This window comes from Oreochromis aureus, linkage group 19 (assembly GCF_013358895.1).
Source record: "Oreochromis aureus strain Israel breed Guangdong linkage group 19, ZZ_aureus, whole genome shotgun sequence".
NCBI lineage: Eukaryota > Metazoa > Chordata > Actinopteri > Cichliformes > Cichlidae > Oreochromis > Oreochromis aureus.
The window spans coordinates 28,506,817-28,528,488 of record NC_052960.1 but is presented as its reverse complement, the minus strand read 5'-3'; the positions used below and the strand labels follow the sequence as shown (position 1 = coordinate 28,528,488).

Here is a 21,672-nt window from a genome sequence, read left to right as displayed (position 1 = left end):
GAGGCACTTATTTGACCTGGTTCTTATAAAAGGTGTAAGGTGGCCTCTCTGTGGGCAAAGTTCAGGAGTCTTTGTGTCTTTTTTTTCTTTTTTAACCACTACGTGAATTAATAATTGAAGAAAAAAATCAATTTACTCTGCCTTATAGAAACTTATAGAAAGGATGATTATGTTAGTTTAAATGAATCAACACGCCAGAGTCATAATAATTGTCATAATCTTCAAAGCACAGGCTGAGGAGTGGGTGTGGCAGCAATCTTCCACCCCAGTGTAATTAACCAAACACCCAGATAGAGCTCCAAACCTAACTCGATACCTTACTATGGGAAGTGCCCATAGCACCACTTCTGTCCAAGACAGACCAATCACTTCAAGGGCACAGGGTTCCCCAACCGCCTGGCCCAACTGTAGTAACTAATCTTATTCTCTGGGTCTATAGGGGTGCAGCGCAGGGCTGTGACCGCGTTACTTGAGGAGAGATATTGCTGTGACTCAGTCTCTCCAGCCTGCCTGATCAGGACCAGCAAGTCACTATGGATTCCCTGTACAAGCTGCCACAGGCAGGGCGATTGTTTGGGGAGGCAGTAACCACTATGCAGCAGACTATAGTCACCTGCTGCTATTTATATCAGTAAATAGAGAGAAAAACTGAATAACTGAAATAAGGTATCTCACCGCACTGCACAAGTAACAAAACATACAGAGTTTGCATCAACAAATAGTTTCAGTGATGATTAATTATCTTTATTGACTTAACTCAACATCAAGGCTGCATTGCTACCATAATTAATTGAATTAAATATTATCTCATATTGAAAATGTTAGAGAAGTGTGAAAATGAAGGATGAAAATATGTGGTGATATTTATGCTATGCACCTGTAATCAGATCCAGGGACTGCAAGTTTATTGACTGAATAATTTACATGATTAGTGAAGACACTGTTGGATTAGTCAGTAAGACCAAACACATGCAGGCTGTTGTGTCACACAGTGACACTATTCTTCCTCTCTCCCTTTTCAAATAGCTCTTTAAAATATCAGTCACATTTTCCCACACACTGCTTTTATAAGCTGAACAGATCAGTCTGCTTGCAGTGCTGTATTTTTAACTACAAATGGGAAACATCTGATTTAAATAAAACTGTTATTTTTTTTAATGAGATTATATTCCCTGGAAGCCTCTCTTACTTGGAAGCGGTTGTTAGCAATTTTCTTGTCTTTTTTATTTCAGCAGAAGGTCTCACAGAAGAATACAAATTCATATTCAGGCTTCTCACTCAGACACCCAAATGTGGTGTAAGATATGTTCTGAAAGATGTTCGTTTGTTTTGAACAGTGCAATGCTAAAAATTACCAAGAGATATATTTCCCGCTGTGCTAGGAACGTCTTTCACTGCTTCAGAAGATCTGTGAGGAGCACCAGACATACCAAGGTTGTGTTCAGAGGTTCCAGTCCTGGCTGCTTTCAAAAACAAAGGAACTAACTGAAGTGGTGGGGAGGAAAGACACAGCTGAGGAAAAACTCAAAGCATTAAAAGTGAGACCCTGAAACTGAACTGATTTCCTTACTGATAGCCTGTATTGCTTTAAGTAGCAGAAAACATAGAACAAGGTGATTCTGGACTGTGTATACATTTTCTCAGCCATTTAACAAACGCATGCATTTGCTGAACAATTTCAGTCCCTTTTCCTACCTGGAAGTTACATGAGCCCAGGGTGATTGGATCACAGATAAAAGTATTTCACTCCAAACCTACCAGTGTGACCAAATCTTACTAACTTCTTTACACATGAATTCTTGGTAGACTTTAAATTTGAAACATTTGTCTGACATAGGCGAGTTGATCTAACATTTCTGGGGCTCTAAAATCAGAAACCTTTTCTGATTTAAATTTGGCTGACCTCACATTCAGGATTGTGTTCTTGTGCACATCTAGAGCGTTTCTGCTGCTATGTTTGCCTTAGATTAGATTTTAGATTATTGTTCCAGATGAGAGCTGGGTTGCTGGTTAACAGTCATTGTCAGTCATAAGTTATAAGACACACAGTAATTAGGCTTTTACAGAGTGATTCAAAGCTTCTGGACTGAAAAAGGTCAAGAGGTGCACATTTTTGAATTTGAGGTCTAAAAATTTGAGTTACCTTGGTAGGTTGTTGTATATCTTTGCACCAGCCATCATGTAGTGTTTCGTCTCTTACCTGTTTCAGGCTCTGGATGACAGTGTGGCCTGTGAAGAGAAGGCCCTGCTTGATATTGAAGGTATGGTGGAAAGCCTCAGGCCCAATACCTCTCCTGCAGGAGTCGAGGTAGTGGTTGAAGAGGCAGAGGAACTGAGGCTGGGCTGGCAGAGACTGAGGGAGGGTCTTTGCAAGGCAGATGAAGGCCTCCGCTCCAGCCTGGATACTCACAGTCAGTACATGGCCCGGTGCCAGCGGCTGGGAGACGATATCGGCCGCCTCAGAGAGCTGTTCAAAGGTCTGGACCAGGAGCTGGAGGAGACCCAGGACTGCAGGGATCGCATTGACCACACTGAAGAGCAAATGGTTGGCCAGTGGACGAAATACACGGTAGGTTTATTAACCATATCAGCAGTGTTATACCGTAAAGGGTAGTGGAGATGTAGATAAATACAGGAAAGTCCTACCTCTTCTTTTCCTGCCGTTTCTGTAACCAAGTGTCTGCAGTTCTTTTAATGTGCTGATGATTGATTTGTATACTGTCTGAAATATCCTGATATAAACAATAAAAGAAAGCTTGGTTTAGTTTCCAGTTTAAGTGGCCAGTGTATGATTCAGGGTAACAAATTTTGCACAGGGCAGTGTACATGCCTACATATTGGGTCTTAAAAATGAAAAATGTACTTATGTTACATACATATTCAGTTATAATTGCCATGTGGAAACTCCAGAATTTTGTTCTATTTGAAGTGCAACGTCTACTGTTATCTTTGGGGGGGTTGTGGTACAACTTCCCATATATTGTGCTCCAGAAGAAGTTGAACAAACCCTGTAAGAGAGACAAAAATGTTTCCAAGAGCAATCACTGACCTTCAGCCACACTTTAAGGGTCCTTTGAGGTTTATTTTTAGGTCTGCTGGTTGGCTGCCTTATTTTTGGCTATTTCTTTGTATTGAGTAGGTCAGCGGGTACATTAACAGCCACCCAAGTATATTTGATGAATCACTTCAGACTGTTTTTGTTTTTATTTTGTTGTACCTGTCTGAGAGAACAGTATCATTCTGAATCAGACCATCACTGCTTACCAACTAGCTGTAATTTAGCCCCTACCTTGCGCCTTGTGTTTAATAACTGTCTGGCTCACTGGCCATGTTGCTGTTGTTGTGGTCCCTTTTACTATTCAGCTGCTTTTCCAGAAAGAATCTCAGATCCACTCCAACTCCCCCTTCGCTTGCATGCAAGCGAAGGGGGAGTTGGTTATTGGTTGGTCATTGGAATTCCGCTTAACTGGATTCTTTAACTTGGGCTGCATTACTTGAGGGCAGACACTGGATTCCTCAGAGAGGTGTCTCAGTCACATTATTAGTTCTCTCTGTGTTCCTATATACACTGCCAGATTTATTTTTTTGTAGACAAGCTCTGTACCTGTGGGGTGGCTTTTGTTAGGTGTGTCTGGAATGCCAGACGATCTGGTGCACTCATCTGTATAATCGTCTCACCTTGAAGCAATCTTATCAGGGTGAGCTAGAGCCTATCCTAGCTACCATAGGGCCAAAGGCAGGGTACACCCTGGACTGGTCGTCAGTCTGTCGCAGGGCTAACACAGATAGACAGACACTCACACCTATAAGCATAATTACCAGTTAACCTAAACCCACTAATTGCATGTCTTTGGACTGTGGGAGAATGCTGGAGTACCTGGAGAGAACAGACGGAAACACGGGGAGAACACACAAACTCCACACTGAAAGCTCCAGCCTCTGGTGGAGTCAAACTCAGTACCTTCTTGCTGTGAGGCAGCAGTGTGCACCACCGTGTTGCCTATATAGTTAAAGATGTCAAATGAATTGTAATACCTCATGTTTATCTGCCTGGTAGATATGTTTTCCCACTGTGGTAATGGATAGAAATGTGAAATACTCAGAATACTAGCTTCCAGTGACATTAAAGACAGTAATAGTGTGAATGTGGTCATTTGAGAACTAGGTGATGTAGGAACTTCAAATTGATACCATAGGTGTGTCTAGTAAAAATCTCAGAGGTCAGGTTTTCTGAAGGTCTTGTGAATGCCATAACTTAAGAACAAGTTGACATAAGATTTTGAAATTAATACCATAGGTGATATCTACTAGGAGTCTGAGGGGTAGCACTGGGAGGTGCCTTTTTTTTTTCTTAAGGTCAAGAGAAAAGATAGTAGGATCAAGTTCATTCCCAGACTCAGGAGGGGTGGCAGTCAAGGAGCCATACTTAAGCTAGGGAACTGGGGACAAAATCACAGGTCTGCCAAATTATATGAAAACTGCATTGAAAATCCATGGTGACAGGCATTGAGTGATAAACCCAAATTGGAAAATTTTGGTTCAAATTATTGTCATGTGTATGGGAGAGAGGTACACAGTGAGTGTCGCCAATCATCTGTAAAACACTCTGTCATGGCTCAAGGCTGCATGTTTGTTGGATATCTTTGTAAAATTGATGAAATTATAAATTCAAAAAAGTACCACAAGGTTTTCATCAACCATGGCATCTGAATAGTGTCTAATTGGCAGGACTTTATTGTTGAGCATGACTGTAATCCCAAACACAGCAACAAAGAAGAGCTTTGAATGTTGAATAACATCCTGGGGTCATTCTTTTGTGTTCTTCAGCAACTGTCACACATGCTTCCTGAGCAAACTTAGCCCGTTCTTTTGTTTAGCAAATCTCTCACACTGCTCCAGAGTTTATGGTCTTCTGGTATGGGCCTTGGGCTTTGTTATGGAGGTATCATGTATGCTGCATCCCCTCAGCATAGTACTCCCTCCACTGTGTTTCACTGTGTTGTTTGGGTCGTATGCCTCTTCTTTCTTTATCCAAACGTAAGCAGAGCCTCTTTGTCCAAAGAGAGTTCTAGTTTAGTCTCATCTGACCAAAGGATGCTTCCAGTATGTATAATCTTTTATCCAGGTTGTTCTAAGCATACTTCAGTCTGTTTTGAAAGTGTCTCTCTGGAATTTTTCTTAGTTTGCAGCTTATAGTCCATTCCTGTGCAATGCTCTAGGGGTTGTTTTCTTTGATATTACAGTTCCCAACTTGGCTAGGTCATTTACTCATTTTAAAATCTGTATACGTGTCTCTGATTAGTTTTGTTTCTTGCTTCTTACCTCTGCCAGGCTTGTTCTGCACTCTGTGGCTTTCTTTGAATTTCTTGATGAGAATTCTCACTCCAGTTTTGACCCTTGGAAATGCTGTGTTACCTTTGTGTATCCACAGAGATATAATGAAATGAAAATGACTCAAAGCTTTTACATAGTGCTGTTTATTGAACCATATTGCCTGTGTGACACCCCACTAGGGACGAGTTGAAAGTCAAGAGCTTGCAATAGATACTCACTGTCATTAGGTACTACTGTTCAACTGCTCAACTGCTCGACAACGCAAACACATGCAGCAGGGCCGTGCAGAGACGTTTAAAGGGGCGGGTGCTCAAAGTTAAAAAGGGGCACATCGAACCAGGCTGAATAACAACAACACACATTCATCAAGAATCTAATATGGGATCGCATCATACTATATCACTATTGTGAGGTGGCGACAAGGCAAAGCAAACGTAGCCTATGTTTTACCTGATGGGTACAATGTTGCTGTTGAGGGGTTTCTGCTGCTTCTGCTACTGATAGTGCTGGAAGGCAGGGCTGTGTTGATCTGAGACTGTAGACATTAAAAAGTTCATAGGAGAGATGGTAGCTGATTAAACAAGTGTCGTGAGATAATAACAAAATGCAAAGAACATAACAAAATGCGCTTGGAACCATAAGGCAACAGAAAACTGTGAGAAATAAACTCGGCTCTGCCCGTGAATCACTCTGCTTCTCTTCTTCCTTCCATCCCCTCATCTCATATAACACTCTCCACTTGCTGTCTATCTGAGAACAAGGCACAACTTGCTTTTGCAATAAACTATAATTTAATTATCCACACCTAACAATTCTTGCACTTAATCTATAATAAAATGATGACAGAAAAATGTTATAGAAGCAAAACACTCCAGTTGTGCTTATTATTATTTTTATACTGGAATACCTCTCCAACAACTGGTACATGTGTTAATGTTACCTGTGCTCTTTGTAATCCAGCTGCTGAGGGATCCACTGCCTTTAGTAGCCTCACACAGCTCCTACTGTTTCCTCCTCATGTCCTTACCAGCCATGTCTGGACAATGTTATATCATGAGTACTAATTTTAAAAAAATCCATATAAATAAAACACACACATGCACGCACAGGGACATTTTAGACCTTCAGAATACTGTATATACTATGGGCATCATGGAGCTGATCCAGAATCCTTCCCTTATTATTTATTACTAGAGCTACAATAATAAAGCAATGAGGGAAAAAAGTAATAAATATGAAATAATGTATTTATGATGATTCCATTTGTTTCACTATCCACTCTGTGCAGGGAGAAAGCTTATTACATTTTTAAACTGTAGAGATACAATAATTTTACTGCTGTAAAATCAGCATTTTAAAATATAAATCTAATATAATCTGTGTCTTAATGTATGTTCTTTAAAATACAGCGTATGTTTTTTAAATATTATAATTATAATAATCCATAATTATGTGGACATGCATATTAGATCGTTTTTAGTGAAATATAAGCCCTCCAGAAAGGCAGGAAAAGCCCTGTAACTTACTTTAAAACTAAATATGTTCCCTAAAACGGTGGACAGAGCTACAGACCCATGACAGCCTTACACAGTCAGCCAGCAGCTATGACCAGCACTACTTGTGCAGTTAATAAAAGGACAGGTTTGTCGCGCTGTTACACACACGGCACGCTCTTGTTTCAGTTCGTCAGTTGCAACAAGACAGCTTACCAACGTGTACGTGATAAGCTAATACTCCTGTGTGCTGTAGACTACAGTGTGCGCTGTACACCTACTTACTGGTTTTGTCGCATCAGTCTGTCTCTGAGTTAATTTGTGTTTCTCCTACAGCTCCGGACCACTAAAAATGCGCGTGCTCTTTATGAGCTTGTTCCCGGCTTGTAACCAGCACATTCTGCTGTCAAGGGCGATCATTGGTTAATAGTGATCATGTGACTGATGCAAGCCAGATCCTTTTATTTAGCAAAACTGTGATTAAATAGTTAAATATTATTGTTGAGGGGCACAGACAGGACTCCGCACGCACACACACATTAAAAAAAAAAGATAAATAAAAAAAATTTAAAAGTTGCCTCAACAAAAGGGCACTCTGGGCACCCATCAGGAAAGGGGTGGGTGCTCAAGCCCCTCCAGCCCCCCCCTCTGCACGTGCCTGACACGCAGCTATCTCTAGAGTTTACAGAGAATGGTCTTTAAAAGAGAAAATATCAGTGGCAGTTGTCTGGGTGAAAATGTCTTGTCGCCAGAATGCTTGAAGGCAGTAGAAAACTCACAGAAGGTATGCAGAAGCGCACACAGCACATCCAACCTTCAGGCAGATGGGCTACAGCTGTGGAAGACCACACCAGGTTCATCTAAGAACAGGAAGCTACAATTCACACAGGCTCACCAATATTAGACAGTAAAGTATTGGACAAACGTTGGGTAATCTTATTAAACTCTAAATCTGCTACAACATTCAGGTGGTAGGGTCAAAATTTGGTATAAACAACATGAAACCATTAATGTATCCTGCCTTGTATCAGTGATTCAGGGTACTCGTTGTTTACCCTCTGTAAGTTGTAAGGTTTTAGTATTTTGTATTTCAGCTAGGAGTTACAACTAGGAAGATGATTGCCTTTAGTTAACCTCTGAATTGATGAAGGTGCAGGATTATATAATAGCTCAGTGAGTGTTGGGGTTCGGTTAGTTTTTGTGGGAGTTGCTACTTGTACTCTCCTTGTATTGTTTATATTCTGTTGTGTGTTTCAGGGTGTGAGGAATACTTTAGCAGGGGAAGAATCCCAGGTGGAACTGCTCAAGGCTCAGCTCAGGGAGCTCTTCAGGTTCTCAGAGGACTCGCGTCACCTTTCTCATGATGTCTTGGCTGTTGTTAAAGAACATCAAAGGTATGTGCTAGGGAGCTTGTTTTTTTTGTTGTTTTTTTAAAAAACCCCAAAACAAAACAAAAAATATCCTAACTATAACAAGCCATAAATTTGTGGATCATAAGGCCCCATAATGGCTAATCATTTAGTGAAATTAATCATTTTACTTTCCTTAGATTACTATCGTTATCCAAATGAGAATGTTGTGCTATAATAAATCTTCTGTTGAAAATATAATATAATAATCTGAATAATGTTTGCTTACACTTTATAAATGCAGGTATGTTACATTATAAATACTGTGTATAGTTATATTAAACTTTGCTGAGGCACAGAAACGCACAGAGCAGCCTATTTAAAAAAAAAAAAAAAAACAGCCCAGTGAAATCCTACATTTAATTTCCTAAATTGCATGGGTGCACAAACATATATCTGCTAATTACTGCTAAGTCACAGTTTAAAAAAACACTGAAACACAAACTTCTGGGATGGTCTGTATCAGCGGTCCACAACCTTTTTTGCGCCATGGACCGGTTTAATGTCCAACAATATTTTCACGGATGCCTTTAAGGTGTTGCGGATAAATTCAACAAAATAAAACAAGTACCGGTACAAAAAAAAAAGATTTATTCATAACCAGGGAAACCGAATTAACTATAAAAATGATAAAAACCCTGAAAACCATGAATTTTAAACCCAAGCCTCAACTCTCACGGCCCACTACCGGCCCGGGGGTTGGGGACCTCTGGTCTATATCACATAGAAAGCCATAGCATTGGTCAGGTAATCAGTTAAACATACTCCAAAAGGCACCAGGTGCACACACACTGTGAACATGTCTAGTTTAATGACTCAGTGTAGTTGATGAGGCCTAGCAGACTCCTGTCAGTCAGTGCAGCCACATCCCTATGTCAGTTATCCAGCTTTCTGTATCCAGTGTTTGTATTGCATTCATTGTTCGCTTTCCCACCTTTAAAACTTGTCTTAAAACCCTTTTTCTCCCCTTTGGCTTTCTGCTCCAATGAGACTTTTTCTTTCAGTTTTTTTAAAATCTTTTTTTAATTTATTTTTTATTTATGTCCTATTTCTTTTTATTATTTAGTTCCAATGTACAGCACTTTGTGTCAGATGTGGTTGTTTTAAAGTGCTGTGTGAGTGCATGGATGGATGGAAAACACCAGCAGGAATGTGGAACTTATTAGCTCCAAAGTTTTACTGTCAATTTATTTACTGCAGGGATAAATCATAACAGCTTAGGCTTCTGGAAACTTCTCTGCAAATTGTAGTCGTAAATTTCTTATGTGTTTTGTTTCAGTGTGAAATGTCGAGCAACTAGACTGTGTTCAGAGTCCGAGTTGGGACTGAGAAACATCCTCCAAGACCCGCTACTGGTCTACGACCAATGGAAAGATACGGTTTCTCACGTGTTGGAAGCTTCTGCTGAGGTCACAGACTTCTCCCATGTTGCCATGTTAGTCCAGAAGATTGAGGTAAAACAAATGCATTATCTTTAGAAAGACTTTTTGCTCATTCATAGAAAAATTCTTCACCTTTTAAATTTGTGTATGTTAACCCCTGCAAATTTGAATTGTTTAGTGCAGCTAAGAAAAACTTTAATACTAGCTTAACACAAACAGAGCAGACACAATCATACAGGTTAGCAGGTTAGATTGGCTTTCAAAAATTGCTGTCAACATCTGCTGCCAATGTAGAATCAGCTCTTTAACCTGACATGCGTGTCTTCAGATTGTAGGAAAATCTTAGCACCCTGAGAAAAGGCATGCAGGCCAGAACCTTTTCCCAAAAAGTTGATTCTGTTCATCTGGATGTAGCGTTTTTAGTTGCATAATAACATCTCAAAGTTTCTGGCTACGAACCCATTGGTAGGTACCTTTGAACACTACATCCAGAACACCTTGGATTTTGTTGAGAAGGTAAGAGATGTCAATATGGAGGGAGATGAATCAATGGCGATGTTACATCTCTCTTCACTTGTTCCAGTCACTGAAGCAGTGAAAGTAGTTTGTAACAGATTACAGGGCGACCCCAACCTCAGCAACAGAACCACTCTCAACACCAACTGAGTGTGCTTGCTCTTGAAACTCTGTCTTCATTCTACATATTTCACATACAAGGACCAGTACTACAGGCAGAAACAGGTGTGGCATGGGTTCCCAGTTTCACCCATTGTGGCCAGCTTGTACATGGAAGAGGGCTGTGTTATCCTACCCGGAAACACCACGTCTCTGTGGCTTTTAAATCCTAAAAACACACACTGCACCAAAAATTGGTCCAACCAAGGATCAGGTCCCCCGACACAAACAGAGTAACATAGTGTACGCTGTTAAGTGCCAGGAGGATTGCTAGGATTTATACATCAGGGAAACCAAACAACCTCTGGCTAAGCAGATGCCTCAACACAGAAGAGCCACCTCGTCAGGCCAGGACTCTGCAGTCTATTTACACCTACAGGCCAGTGGACACTCTTTCAATGATGAGGATGTACACATCCTGGACAGGGAGGAACGCTGGTTTGAGGGCGGAGTCAAGGAGGCCATTTACGTGAAAAGGGAAAGACCATCTCTGAATCGAGGAGGGGGCCTAAGGGTACATCTGTCACCATCTTACAATGCTGTGATTGCAGCTATTCCCCAACTCTCTGTGAACGGGACTCATAACAACTGATGAATGGTCACTTATCAGTGATAAATGTTCATGACATTTTGTACACTAATGATCAAGGAACTGACCTCACAGCCCATTATTTGCCAGTGGTGCTAGTTTCAGTCATTATGCAATATAATCTTTATAAGGTTGAGGAAACCTGCAGTCAGCTGAGACATATTTAGATGAATGTTCATGTAAATATGTGGACTTTGAGAAGTTGTATAATGCTAGCTGGGCAGCACAGTGGCCTCACAGTAAAAAGTTCCTCAGTTTGACTCCACCATCTATGGCTATGTGCAACTCTGTAAGATTTGCACATGGAGTTTGAGTTTGTTCTCTCCGGCTTCTTCCCACGGTCCAAAGATATGCAATTAGTTGATTTAGGTTAATCGATGATTATAAATTGCCCTGCGACAGACTGGCGATCTGTCCAGGGTGCACCCCGCCTTTCACTCTATGGTAGCTGAATAGGCTCCAGCTCTTTGTCACTCTGATAAGGATAACCGGAAAAGAATGGATGGATATAAAGCCAGCTTGTATTTATTTATTTATATTTATATTATATTTCACTATAACTAAAGCAGGTGAAAATAATATTCTCTGTTGTCCACTGCGCACCTTGCTCCATTCAGAATAGCAATAATTTTAAGGTTTCATCTGGATTAACTGTGTGATGTGTTAAGAGAATAAGATATACTTTATGGATCCCAGATTTGGTCAGTTCTGTGGGGACTGACTAAAAATATCAGGAATTCAATTCAATTCAATTCAATTTTATTTACGGCGCTGGCACGGCTGGCAGCCTTAACCCAATTTCCTTCGGGATGAATAAAGTATGATCAATCAATCAAATCACAACAACAGTCGCCTCAAGGCGCTTCATAGGTACAGAGAAAAACCCAACAATCATATGACCCCCTATGAGCAAGCACTTTGGCGACAGTGGGAAGGAAAAACTCCCTTTTAACAGGAAGAAACCTCCGGCAGAACCAGGCTCAGGGAGGGGCGGGGGAAAACGGGATGAAAGACATGCTGTGGAAGAGAGACGGAGGTTAATAACAGATATGATTCGATGCAGAGAGGTCTATTAACACATACTGAGTGAGAAAGGTGACTGGAAAGGAAAATCTCAATGCATCATGGGAATCCCCGGCAGCCTACGTCTATTGCAGCATAACTAAGGGAGGATTCAGGGTCACCTGGTCCAGCCCTAACTATATGCTTTAGCAAAAAGGAAAGTGAAGGAATGAGATGTGTGAATATGTTCTCCTTTTCTGCTCTCTGCTTTAGTGTCTCCTGAAGGAAAGTGTCCAACTGCAGGAGCGTTTCAGTCTACTGGAAGTGAAAGGAGACCTGCTAGACTCTGTGTTTGGTCCTGAGAGGTCTGATGGACTGCAGAGTGAACTGAGCACTGCCATGAGGAACAGAGAACTGTTGCACGTTCAGCTGCAGCAGAGGAAGAGCAGGCTACAGGTATGAGCATGTTGGCACCATCCCCTGAGCTTTGTTTTGTCTTAGGTCTTAGGTTTGAGTTTCAGTTTGTTCAAAGCTTGACTGTATCCCTCAGGCTTAAAGAAAAGACCAAGACAAACTTTTTTGACTGATCCTGAAATCATTAGCAGGTCATGTTTGGCTACTATATATGTGTGAAGTACTTATAGAAAGAAATCTAATTCAATTGGAAAAGTCACTATTCAAGCGTTGACAAGAAATGCTTACACAGAGAGCCATGAGAAAAGAGGGCGGAGTTGTCCAAGAGACAGTCTAAAGGAGAATGTGACTGTCAAATCAGTAAATATTGTCAGAGGCTACATAACAGTCACTAGTTTGCCTTTCAATATCAGACTATGGAACAATAAGTAAACTGGCAACTGGTTTGTAATTAGTTTGTGTCAGTGAACAGACACAATTGTCTTGGAGAACGCCCTTCTGTCTCGCTTTGCCCACACCAATCTTATTTACTGCAGGCCTGCAGGATTTATTGCAATGTAACAACATTTTGTGCAACACTCGAGCTGTCACAGTTTAGAAACTCACAAAGTACATGCAGGACCTGGCATAATTATCAAAGTAGATATTAAGATATTGCTGTAAAAGCACTTGCTGTAGTGTCAGATATTGTGCTTAGTATTCAATATTGTGTTCATACTGTGGCACATTCAATCAATGGTGTGTTTGTGTGTGTGTGTGTGTGTGTGTTTGAATGAAGACTCATCTTCAGAGAATGAAGACATCTGATTGACAAAATACTGTTAGACTTTAAGTTGACTGAAGGATGGTGCAGTTCCCATCCCTGAAAAGAGAGGGGTTTCAATATGCAGCCCAGGCATGAAAGATAAAAACACACTTAATGACATTTTCCTTCTCACAGGCATTCATTTCAAGAACCAAGGACTTCACTGACACATACGAGCTGGTGTGCTCAAAGTTGTCCAGTTTCAAAGACAGACTGATGACAGCTGATGGTCTACAGCCTGACATTCTTGCAAAAAAAAGCCAGTCAGACCAGTTTGGGGTGAGTTTTCTAGCCCGCCAGACTTTGGCTTAGACATACATTAATCAGCCACCTGCCTATAATTTGACTCATCTTCTATGACTATGTCTTTCTAAGCTGACAAAACAGCTGTGACCTGTATGGGCATGGACAGCACTTGGAATAGATTGTCTGTATCCTGTTGGCCACCACGGATCAGGCCTGTCGCACTCTCAGTGCTCAATCAGAGATCTGGCTGGTTTGAAGGCCAGGTCCAAAGCCATGTCACTCTTTGCATTCCTCAAAAATGTTCTCATCATGGCTGGTACATAGTTGGACTGTGTTTGCCCAAGTATGCTGAATGTTAGAATGTTTGTATCGTATTTGCTTATTTGATTTCAGTTCACATGAAAAGTCATACTGTAAACCCTTTAAATATGAGTTAGTCCATCAATCTCAGGGAACACTGTCTGTTCATATTATTTCATTCAATTGCCTCATTTAAGTTTTTCAGTCCTGTAAGGTTCCAAAATTCACTCATGTGAAGCAACATTTCACTCTGAAAATGAAATTCTTATCATTGCTCTCAATTCCAAAAGCAAATGAAAAATGTCGTCCACTGCTTTTAATGCCTTTCTCATCTTCAGAAGTTATGTTCAAATAGTCTGTTTCTCTCGGGAAGGTGAAGTAACCCACTTATGTGTGTGGTGGCCATAAAAAGGGCTGTTGATATTCTCCAAATACTGAAAAGCAGAGGGTTTATAGAAGGAGAAGAGATGACTCTATAAGGAGATAATGAATGATTGGCAAAGTAGAGAAGATCATCCAAATATAAATGTTAATTATAGCTGCATTTTCCATTTCATGCCAGAACTTACTGATGGCCTGTTAAACCACACGTTAACTCTTTAACAAAATGTGCTTCTTGTCAAGTTGTTGCCTTTCATGAAGACTGCAGCTTTATACAAGCGCTCTAAACCAAAATTCTGATGCATTTTAATCGATTAAAGTGTGCTTAAGCTTCGGTATAATTCAGGTTGCATTAGCAAAATCCATTATTGTATTGTCAGCCTTTAGAATTATTATTGTTTTTTTACTTGGGGTCAGTTGGCAGGAAAATGTTTATTAGCCTGGTGCTGCAGTTGCAGGGTTACCTAATGGTGCACAATTAAAAAACACAAATGCAGCTAGTTAATTTCAGTTATAAGCAGCATTCTGCCAAGAGCAGTACAAATGATCAGCTCAAAAAACTAGCGGACCTGATAAAGGAGTAATGTATGTATCACAATAATACAGCAGTGTAATTGCTGGTTTTCAGTTTGTTTTTTTCTGAAAACATCAACAATTCAGATAAACGAAAGGCAGGAGAAATTGTGTTCATATAACTGTTCTGATACAAACTGCTGGGGACTGTGTGAGGTCCTGTGGACTGAGTGCAGGGTTTTTCAGAGGACAGCCGCATTACTACAGATTATTCCATAAAAACCTAACATCTCTTTCTAACAGCTGACCTGTACAATATATAGACGACACAAAATATTATTTACCATCAGTCCTGTGTGTTAATGAAGTACTGTTATTATGACATGCTGTATTTCAGTTCAGTGAAGCTGTGCACTGTTTCATCAAAATCCCAGTATTACTAAGGAGAATGGAGAGTGATGTAGTGCTCGTCTCTCAGGGCGAGGACTGTAATGAAGCAACACTGTAGTTTCCATATGGCAGGCATTCAACATGATGAACCAAGAGACTATAGGGGTAGCTGGATTCTTATAATAAATCCATAAATAGTCAATAATTGCATTATTTTACTTGACCAGTTGATAAATTTTGCTGTGTACTGTTGGTGATTAGTCTTAAATGTTTCAAACTGTGAATGTCTGATCTTGCCTGTACCTCTGCCCTGAGTGAAACTGAAGTTCACTCAGTTGAAGCTTAGACATGTATAAAATTTTATTTGATTTATTTGTTCATTTTTGATGTGCACACTTACTTTTGTGTCTCTAGGTCATCCTAAAGGATGTAGAAGACTATGAAGCCCAGGTCATGGCACTGGAGACTCTGGTCTCCTCCAGTCAGACCAACAGGATTCAGTTTGAGAAACTCTGTGATGAATGGAAACATCTGCACATTGCCGTCAAGGTAAGGGGACATTCATATAAGAAGTGTGAATTGCCCATTTTTTCCTAATATTCCCCTGGAACTGGGTACTTTACTACTGCTGGAGTTAGATTATCTGTGACCCTGAAGTAATACGATCATGTTAAATAACAAGATAAGTACCCACCCCGACCTCAACCATCCAAAACATTTTTATCTTGGCGGCAGGCAAAGATTGTTTTTGATTCAAGGCCATGAACAGCAAGTCTCACACATTTCCAATGATTACAGAAGGGACAGATGGTCTGTAACGTCTCCTTCTTGGGCGACGGCGCCAGAAGAACCAGAAATACGAAATAAGAGAGATGTGCAGAGCAGTAGTAACTACTGAAGGATAAAGTTGATCTGCCATACCATGAACATGTGAAAGAGTTGTTGAAGCTAGATTTAAAAAAAGGGAGGTAGCGATCAGTGAGCAGCAGTATGGCTTCATGCTGAGAAAGGGAAACACAGATGTGATCTTTGCTTTGAGAGTGTTGATGGAGATGTATAGAGAAAGACTGGAGGAGCTTCACTCTATCTTTGTGGATCTAGAAGAGCCATATAATAGGGTATCAAGAGAGGAACTGTGTGGCGCATGAAGACGTCAGGAGTGGCAGAGAAGTTTGTGAGAATAATGAGACTGTGGTGAGGTAGGTTGAAGGTGGGAATCACACTCTAGATCTTGTTCTGGAATTGGACCATTTGAACATTTAATAGTGTTTCCTCACACCCCTCAGTTTTCCCCCAAAATCCTGTTTATTCTTATCTGTTTCTAATAGCATTTCATTTTATGATAATGGATTACACAGCAGTGAGAAATACATTTCATCACAGTAGATGTCTTTCTGAAAGTGCTGTAACTAAGTTTAAGGATAGAAGTCCTCCACTCTTATTTCCTTCAATACCATGTGCTGACACAGTGCAGAGCAGCTACACCAACTCTACTCACAGAGGTTGATTATTGAGTTAAGAATTTCCTCTGGCTCCTCTGAAAAAGAGCCTTTAAGTACTTGACTTCCTTGTATAACACTCAAACCTGCACCTTAAAGCAAATATCTCATAAGCTGGAGAGGAAATGGCATTTCACTCATTTCGAAGGTCTTCATTTAGCCTGGAAAAACACTTTGTTGCTCTGTTTTTAAAAAAAGCCCCCCATAAAGGCAGAACATCTTACTACTCATCACTGATTGAAGAAAATAAGAACAACCCCAGGTTTCTCTTCAGCACTGTAGCCAGGCTGACAGAAAGGGGGACCTCTGCTGAGCCAAGCATTGCTTTAACCTTAAGTAGTAATGACTTCATTAATTATCTTGAGATTAAAGCTCTAACTATTAGGGGAAAAAATATGTAGAACCATCTCACAAACATAACATTATGTATCGCTTATGGACATATGCGATACAAAAAGACTCTTTTTCTCCAACTGACCTTTCTGAGTTAACTGTTACTGTACTCTGTCCTAAAAATCTTAGAAATATGGTATCTAATCATATTCTTACTCTGGATGTATTAGCTTAACCTCCAGTAGTAGTCTAAGTTCTTGACCAGCATATGTTGTTATAGCGGACACACTAGTCAGCTATCTCTGAAATGTGATTCTGTGTGGTTCCCTGGTAATAAGGTTCAGTCAGCGAGGTGGAATAATGTCACAGTGTTGAAGAACTTTATTTACAACGAGCCCACATCAAACACACAGTCTCGCTGGCGAGTAAGGATGTGGTTCTGAAATTAATACAAATAAGAAATAACATAAACATCTCTTTCACTGGTTCAGCATCTTTCACATTCAGTATTACAGAGAACCCCATCTGTCCAACCCCAGATTGCGTATGGACAGAACCAGGTTCCAGAAAAAGATTATCATAATGACATAACAGATGGCATAAACACAGAATCGTAGTCAATTTAGGCTAATTCCCTCATTTGTGAGTCGACACTACCCTCCAGTGGACACAATTGCTCACTCAAATGCCGTTATGCTTACTCAGGGGTTCTTAGTAAGAACAGGTTCGTATGCTAGCACAGTCAGGGAAAATCTTTGTGAACAACTTGGCAATGAGGAGTAGCCTGTAAAGCCAGGCTACTACTTGCTTCCACAGTATAGCTGCTGACCCACTGGTAATAATAACAGTTGTCCACATTAACTGCAACTGAAATAAAATATGTGCCCAATGTGACTTACTGGTTCTATGAACGCACACTTGCCAGCATTAGTCCACTAAAGTTCAAGTCCATAAGCTGCCTGCAGCAGCGTTACTCTCCAACTACACTTTCCGCCGCAACAAGGATGGATGCATTGGCTATTGGCCCCTGTGGGAATCGTGCTCCTCCCATGCAGGTAACACATGCTCTAGCAGGAGGACTTTTTAACATATGTTCTTGAAGTATATATATTAAAAAAAATATGTAGGACGGCTTTCTTCCATTGGCACAATATTTCTAAAACTAGAAAGCGAAAATTTCAGAAGAAATTTTATGTGTGCCTATGCCGCTGCGAATCAGTGTAGTTTGACATTCATACGGCTACAGAGAGCAAAACTCAGAAGAGCAGCCATTCTCCACCGTGAACTATGGTAAAAACAAACACCGCTCGCGCCTCACAGATGACAGCTTACAGTTTTGGGTAAAGATGAAGTGACTTTGCACAGCCCCGATTTGCAGATGCTGTGCACACAGGTTCATGAGCAGAAGTCCCATTGTACCACGGCAGACCCGACAATGTTTGCATGAACACTCTTTGAAGCATTACGTTATGGACCACTTTTCACACATGCTTGGTGTACCCACACAGCCGGCTGTAGCTTTTCAACTGACAGCCCGACACACACCAAAAAACAGCCGAAAGAGCACAGACTTTACGCCTGTGGGTCCACCTCCCCTGCAGCGGCACTGCAGACCACGCCCGCCACACACATCAAACAAGTAAAATAAATATTTATGCACTTTTGCATTTACTTTTTGTTTTTGTTATTTTACACAGTAAATGATTAACAATGGTCTACAGCCAAACTTGTGTATTATTATACAAACTTTGGTTGTAAGATGCAGATAACTATTTAATAAAAAGCTAAATATTTTATACGAGAGTAAGAAAGAAAAGTATATCTTTGTGTCCCCTTTCCTGTTAATGCCCTACCTGGCCCCTGGCAAAAGCTTTGCTAGATCCGCCCCTGCACAGTTACCAGCTGTCAGCTACACAAAAACAGGAGCTGGGTGTTTATTTGTCTCTGAGAAACAGTTCATAACTTCCTTCAACTCATTCATGTCACCTAAAGCAGGGCTCATAAAATTTCAAAATCCTGGTAGCCCTTCGGGAGGCACTCTTCAGTTTTTGGTAATAAATTTAAGTAGCCGAATAAAAAAAAAGAGGACAATTTTTTGATTGATGTTTTGTTTCCTTTACAATATTATACATTAAAGTATAATACTGTAAAGGAAACAAAACATCAATCTAAAAATATTTAAAACACAAATTACAACAACAATTTCAATCATCAACTCAAATATTTGGTTCTAATTGAACAAATTTCTATGAACTTGTAAGAACTGTACAACAGGAATCAGTCTGTGTCAGATCCTTATTTTGACATTTCCACTGAAATCACAGGTAAGAGGCAAGTGCAACCAAGATCTAGGCCATTTGCTTTTTGAAGTTTGCAAAGACTGCTAAATTTTGTCAGTGGTAGTTCACTCTTTGCAACATAGTAGGCTGTTCTAAACAGATTTTTCAGGACTTCTTGTTATGCTTGGTTTATTTTTAGTATGCTTTTTGCAATTGGTGTTTGTTCTGGGAAAGATATTGCAGACTGGGCAATAATGCATTTCTTGCATTTGTCATGGGTTCTGATGGGGTCTTTCTTAAAATGACTGGTCCCAGTAACAAAGGCGCTTTGTCGACTCAGAAATCGAGGGAAACTCACAACACACCCGGCAGAACATGAGGTTATTTAGCTCGTCGTATTCCAGCCACATAAATTCTTTAGTCCATGAAACCATAAAGCTGCGCTTTCTTTTTCCCTCATAGTCTGATTTGTCATAACTTTTCCGTTTTGTGGTTGGCTTTTCTTTGGCTGCCCCTTCTTCACCCTGACCTCTCTTGTTTGGCTCTGCAGAACTAAAATACCTGCTTAAATCCATCTGCTCTTACATGCATATTTACATAACGATCAGCAATTCTCTGCGTAATCAGCCTCTATCACGTTTAAGCTTGCTGCAGGAGATTTCACTTGTCATGTTTGATAGTAAGCTAACGATTGATAAGACGATGTCAGAGGAAGTGGTGTGCAATTAATCTGTGACTTACCAATTAGTGCTGTCGCTCTCTACACACAGTTAGCGCAAAGTGAAAGTGAAAGCAAAAACAAGCGCAAATTCAAACGCGATTTCAATGTGTCACATATTGACAGTGGCTCATCGATGCCGATGACATAATTACTCAGCTACATTTGCGAAAGAATGCAAAAGCATTGACATATCTTTCCCTCCCATGATAGCCCGACGGGCAGGGGCTGAGATGGATTTTGGTAGCCCGACTGGAAAAATCGCTAGCCCGGGACGTCCGGGCTAGCGATTTTTGCGAGCCCTGTAAAGGGTAAACCTGTTTCTCCATCACCAGTTCAGCTCTGATGATTCAGTAAGGACATCTCCTGGTTTGGACCAGCCGCAAAATTAAAATCAAATGAATTCTAACAACAGCTGATCAAGCTTAAACGTGCTGCTGTTGTTTAGCGCGATAAACAAGAGCGAAAAGCCGATCGTTGATCAGTTTCACGATTGAAGTTGCAACAGGCCAGAGAATGACAGGGGAGGCTTCATAACGACAGAATAAATTGTAATATTTTCTCTGAATGTGGGACGATTCCGTTTGTACGGCAACTCTACGGACTAACCGTTATGAATAAAATAAAGTTCAACGTCAGTAACTTAGCGCACACACAGCTCTATAGAAACTCCTGTGCAATTCATAACTTCTTACCTGAAATTCAGTTCACCTCACGCTCCTGCCTTAGGTTTGCCTGATCCACGATCTACCACCGGTCGATCGGCGGTCCCCTCGCCGCCTCCTATGTCTCGTTCCCGCATGTTTTTCTGACACACACCGGTAGATAGCTGCTCTCTGTTGTAGCTGCGCTGCGTTAGCCAAGACCAAACAACTCAGTTATTATTTCCACATCGACCAGCATCATCGGCCCATATAAACGAAAAATAAGTCCACCTAAGACAGTCTGTTGGCGGCGAACAGGTGATGGTCAGCAGTCTCACTGAAGGCAAGCCCGGTGCTCGAAGGGTCGCTAGCCACGCTAGCTAGTTAGCCGGCAACATCGTCAGATATAATATGGGATGTTTTGACAAAACGAGCAGATATTTGAAGTTTACACACCTACATTCTCGCCTGAAAATATCTTAAAAGTTCATTTTGTGACCTAGAAACACGAATAAAAGACGTTTAAAACGAAGAGGTGTCCGCCATTGTTGAACTCGGCAGAGGCGCTATGCATTATGGGATATTGAGTTTAAAAACAAGCATACAGATTTCGGCAGTACTACTCCCGGTATACCACTAGAGAGAGCCAACCCACCACAAATAAAGTCTGTTTCTATGGAAATTGGCCTAAATTTGCACTAAAATCTAAATATTTCAAAAACTATAAAAGTCATGAACACCAAAAAGTGTATACCATACTAGTCCAGCTCCAGCCGCACAAAATGATCTAACATATGTAACCCTATTGTCAAAACTGTTAGGCAGAGAGGCGGGAAAATTTTCACTAAAATATTAATATTTAAAAACTATAATAGTTATAAACACCAAAAGTCATAGCACACCATTCCTGATCCAGCCGCACAAAATGAGGTAACATATATGAAGCTTGTCTCAAAACTGCGGGCGAGATTCGCTGCAAAATTTCAGGCGGAAACTGGAGAATAATAATAATAACTAGAAAGCGAAAATTTCAGAAGAAATTTTATGTGTGCCTATGCCGCTGCTAATCACTATAGTTGCCATTCATACGGCTACAGACAGCAAAACTCAGAAGAGCAGCCATTCTCCACCATGAACTATGGTAAAACAAACACCGCTCACGCTTCACAGATGACAGCTTACAGTTTTGTGTAAAGATGAAGTTACTTCATTACAGCGCCGATTTGCAGGCGCTGTGCACACAGGTTCATGAGCAGAAGTCCCATT

General features: G+C 40.7%; 1 protein-coding gene across 2 annotated transcripts in view; it reads left to right on the top strand.

Moving 5' to 3' along the window:
* Nucleotides 1-21,672, top strand: part of syne3 (spectrin repeat containing, nuclear envelope family member 3) — a 53,512-nt gene that overhangs the window by 6,488 nt on the left and 25,352 nt on the right. For both annotated transcript variants that reach the window (XM_039602936.1, XM_031753188.2), the window contains exons 5-11: nucleotides 1,383-1,538; nucleotides 2,210-2,569; nucleotides 8,085-8,221; nucleotides 9,516-9,690; nucleotides 12,158-12,340; nucleotides 13,239-13,382; nucleotides 15,348-15,482. In XM_039602936.1, the coding sequence (XP_039458870.1) occupies nucleotides 1,383-1,538; nucleotides 2,210-2,569; nucleotides 8,085-8,221; nucleotides 9,516-9,690; nucleotides 12,158-12,340; nucleotides 13,239-13,382; nucleotides 15,348-15,482 (1,290 nt within the window). The remainder of the gene's footprint in view (nucleotides 1-1,382; nucleotides 1,539-2,209; nucleotides 2,570-8,084; nucleotides 8,222-9,515; nucleotides 9,691-12,157; nucleotides 12,341-13,238; nucleotides 13,383-15,347; nucleotides 15,483-21,672) is intronic.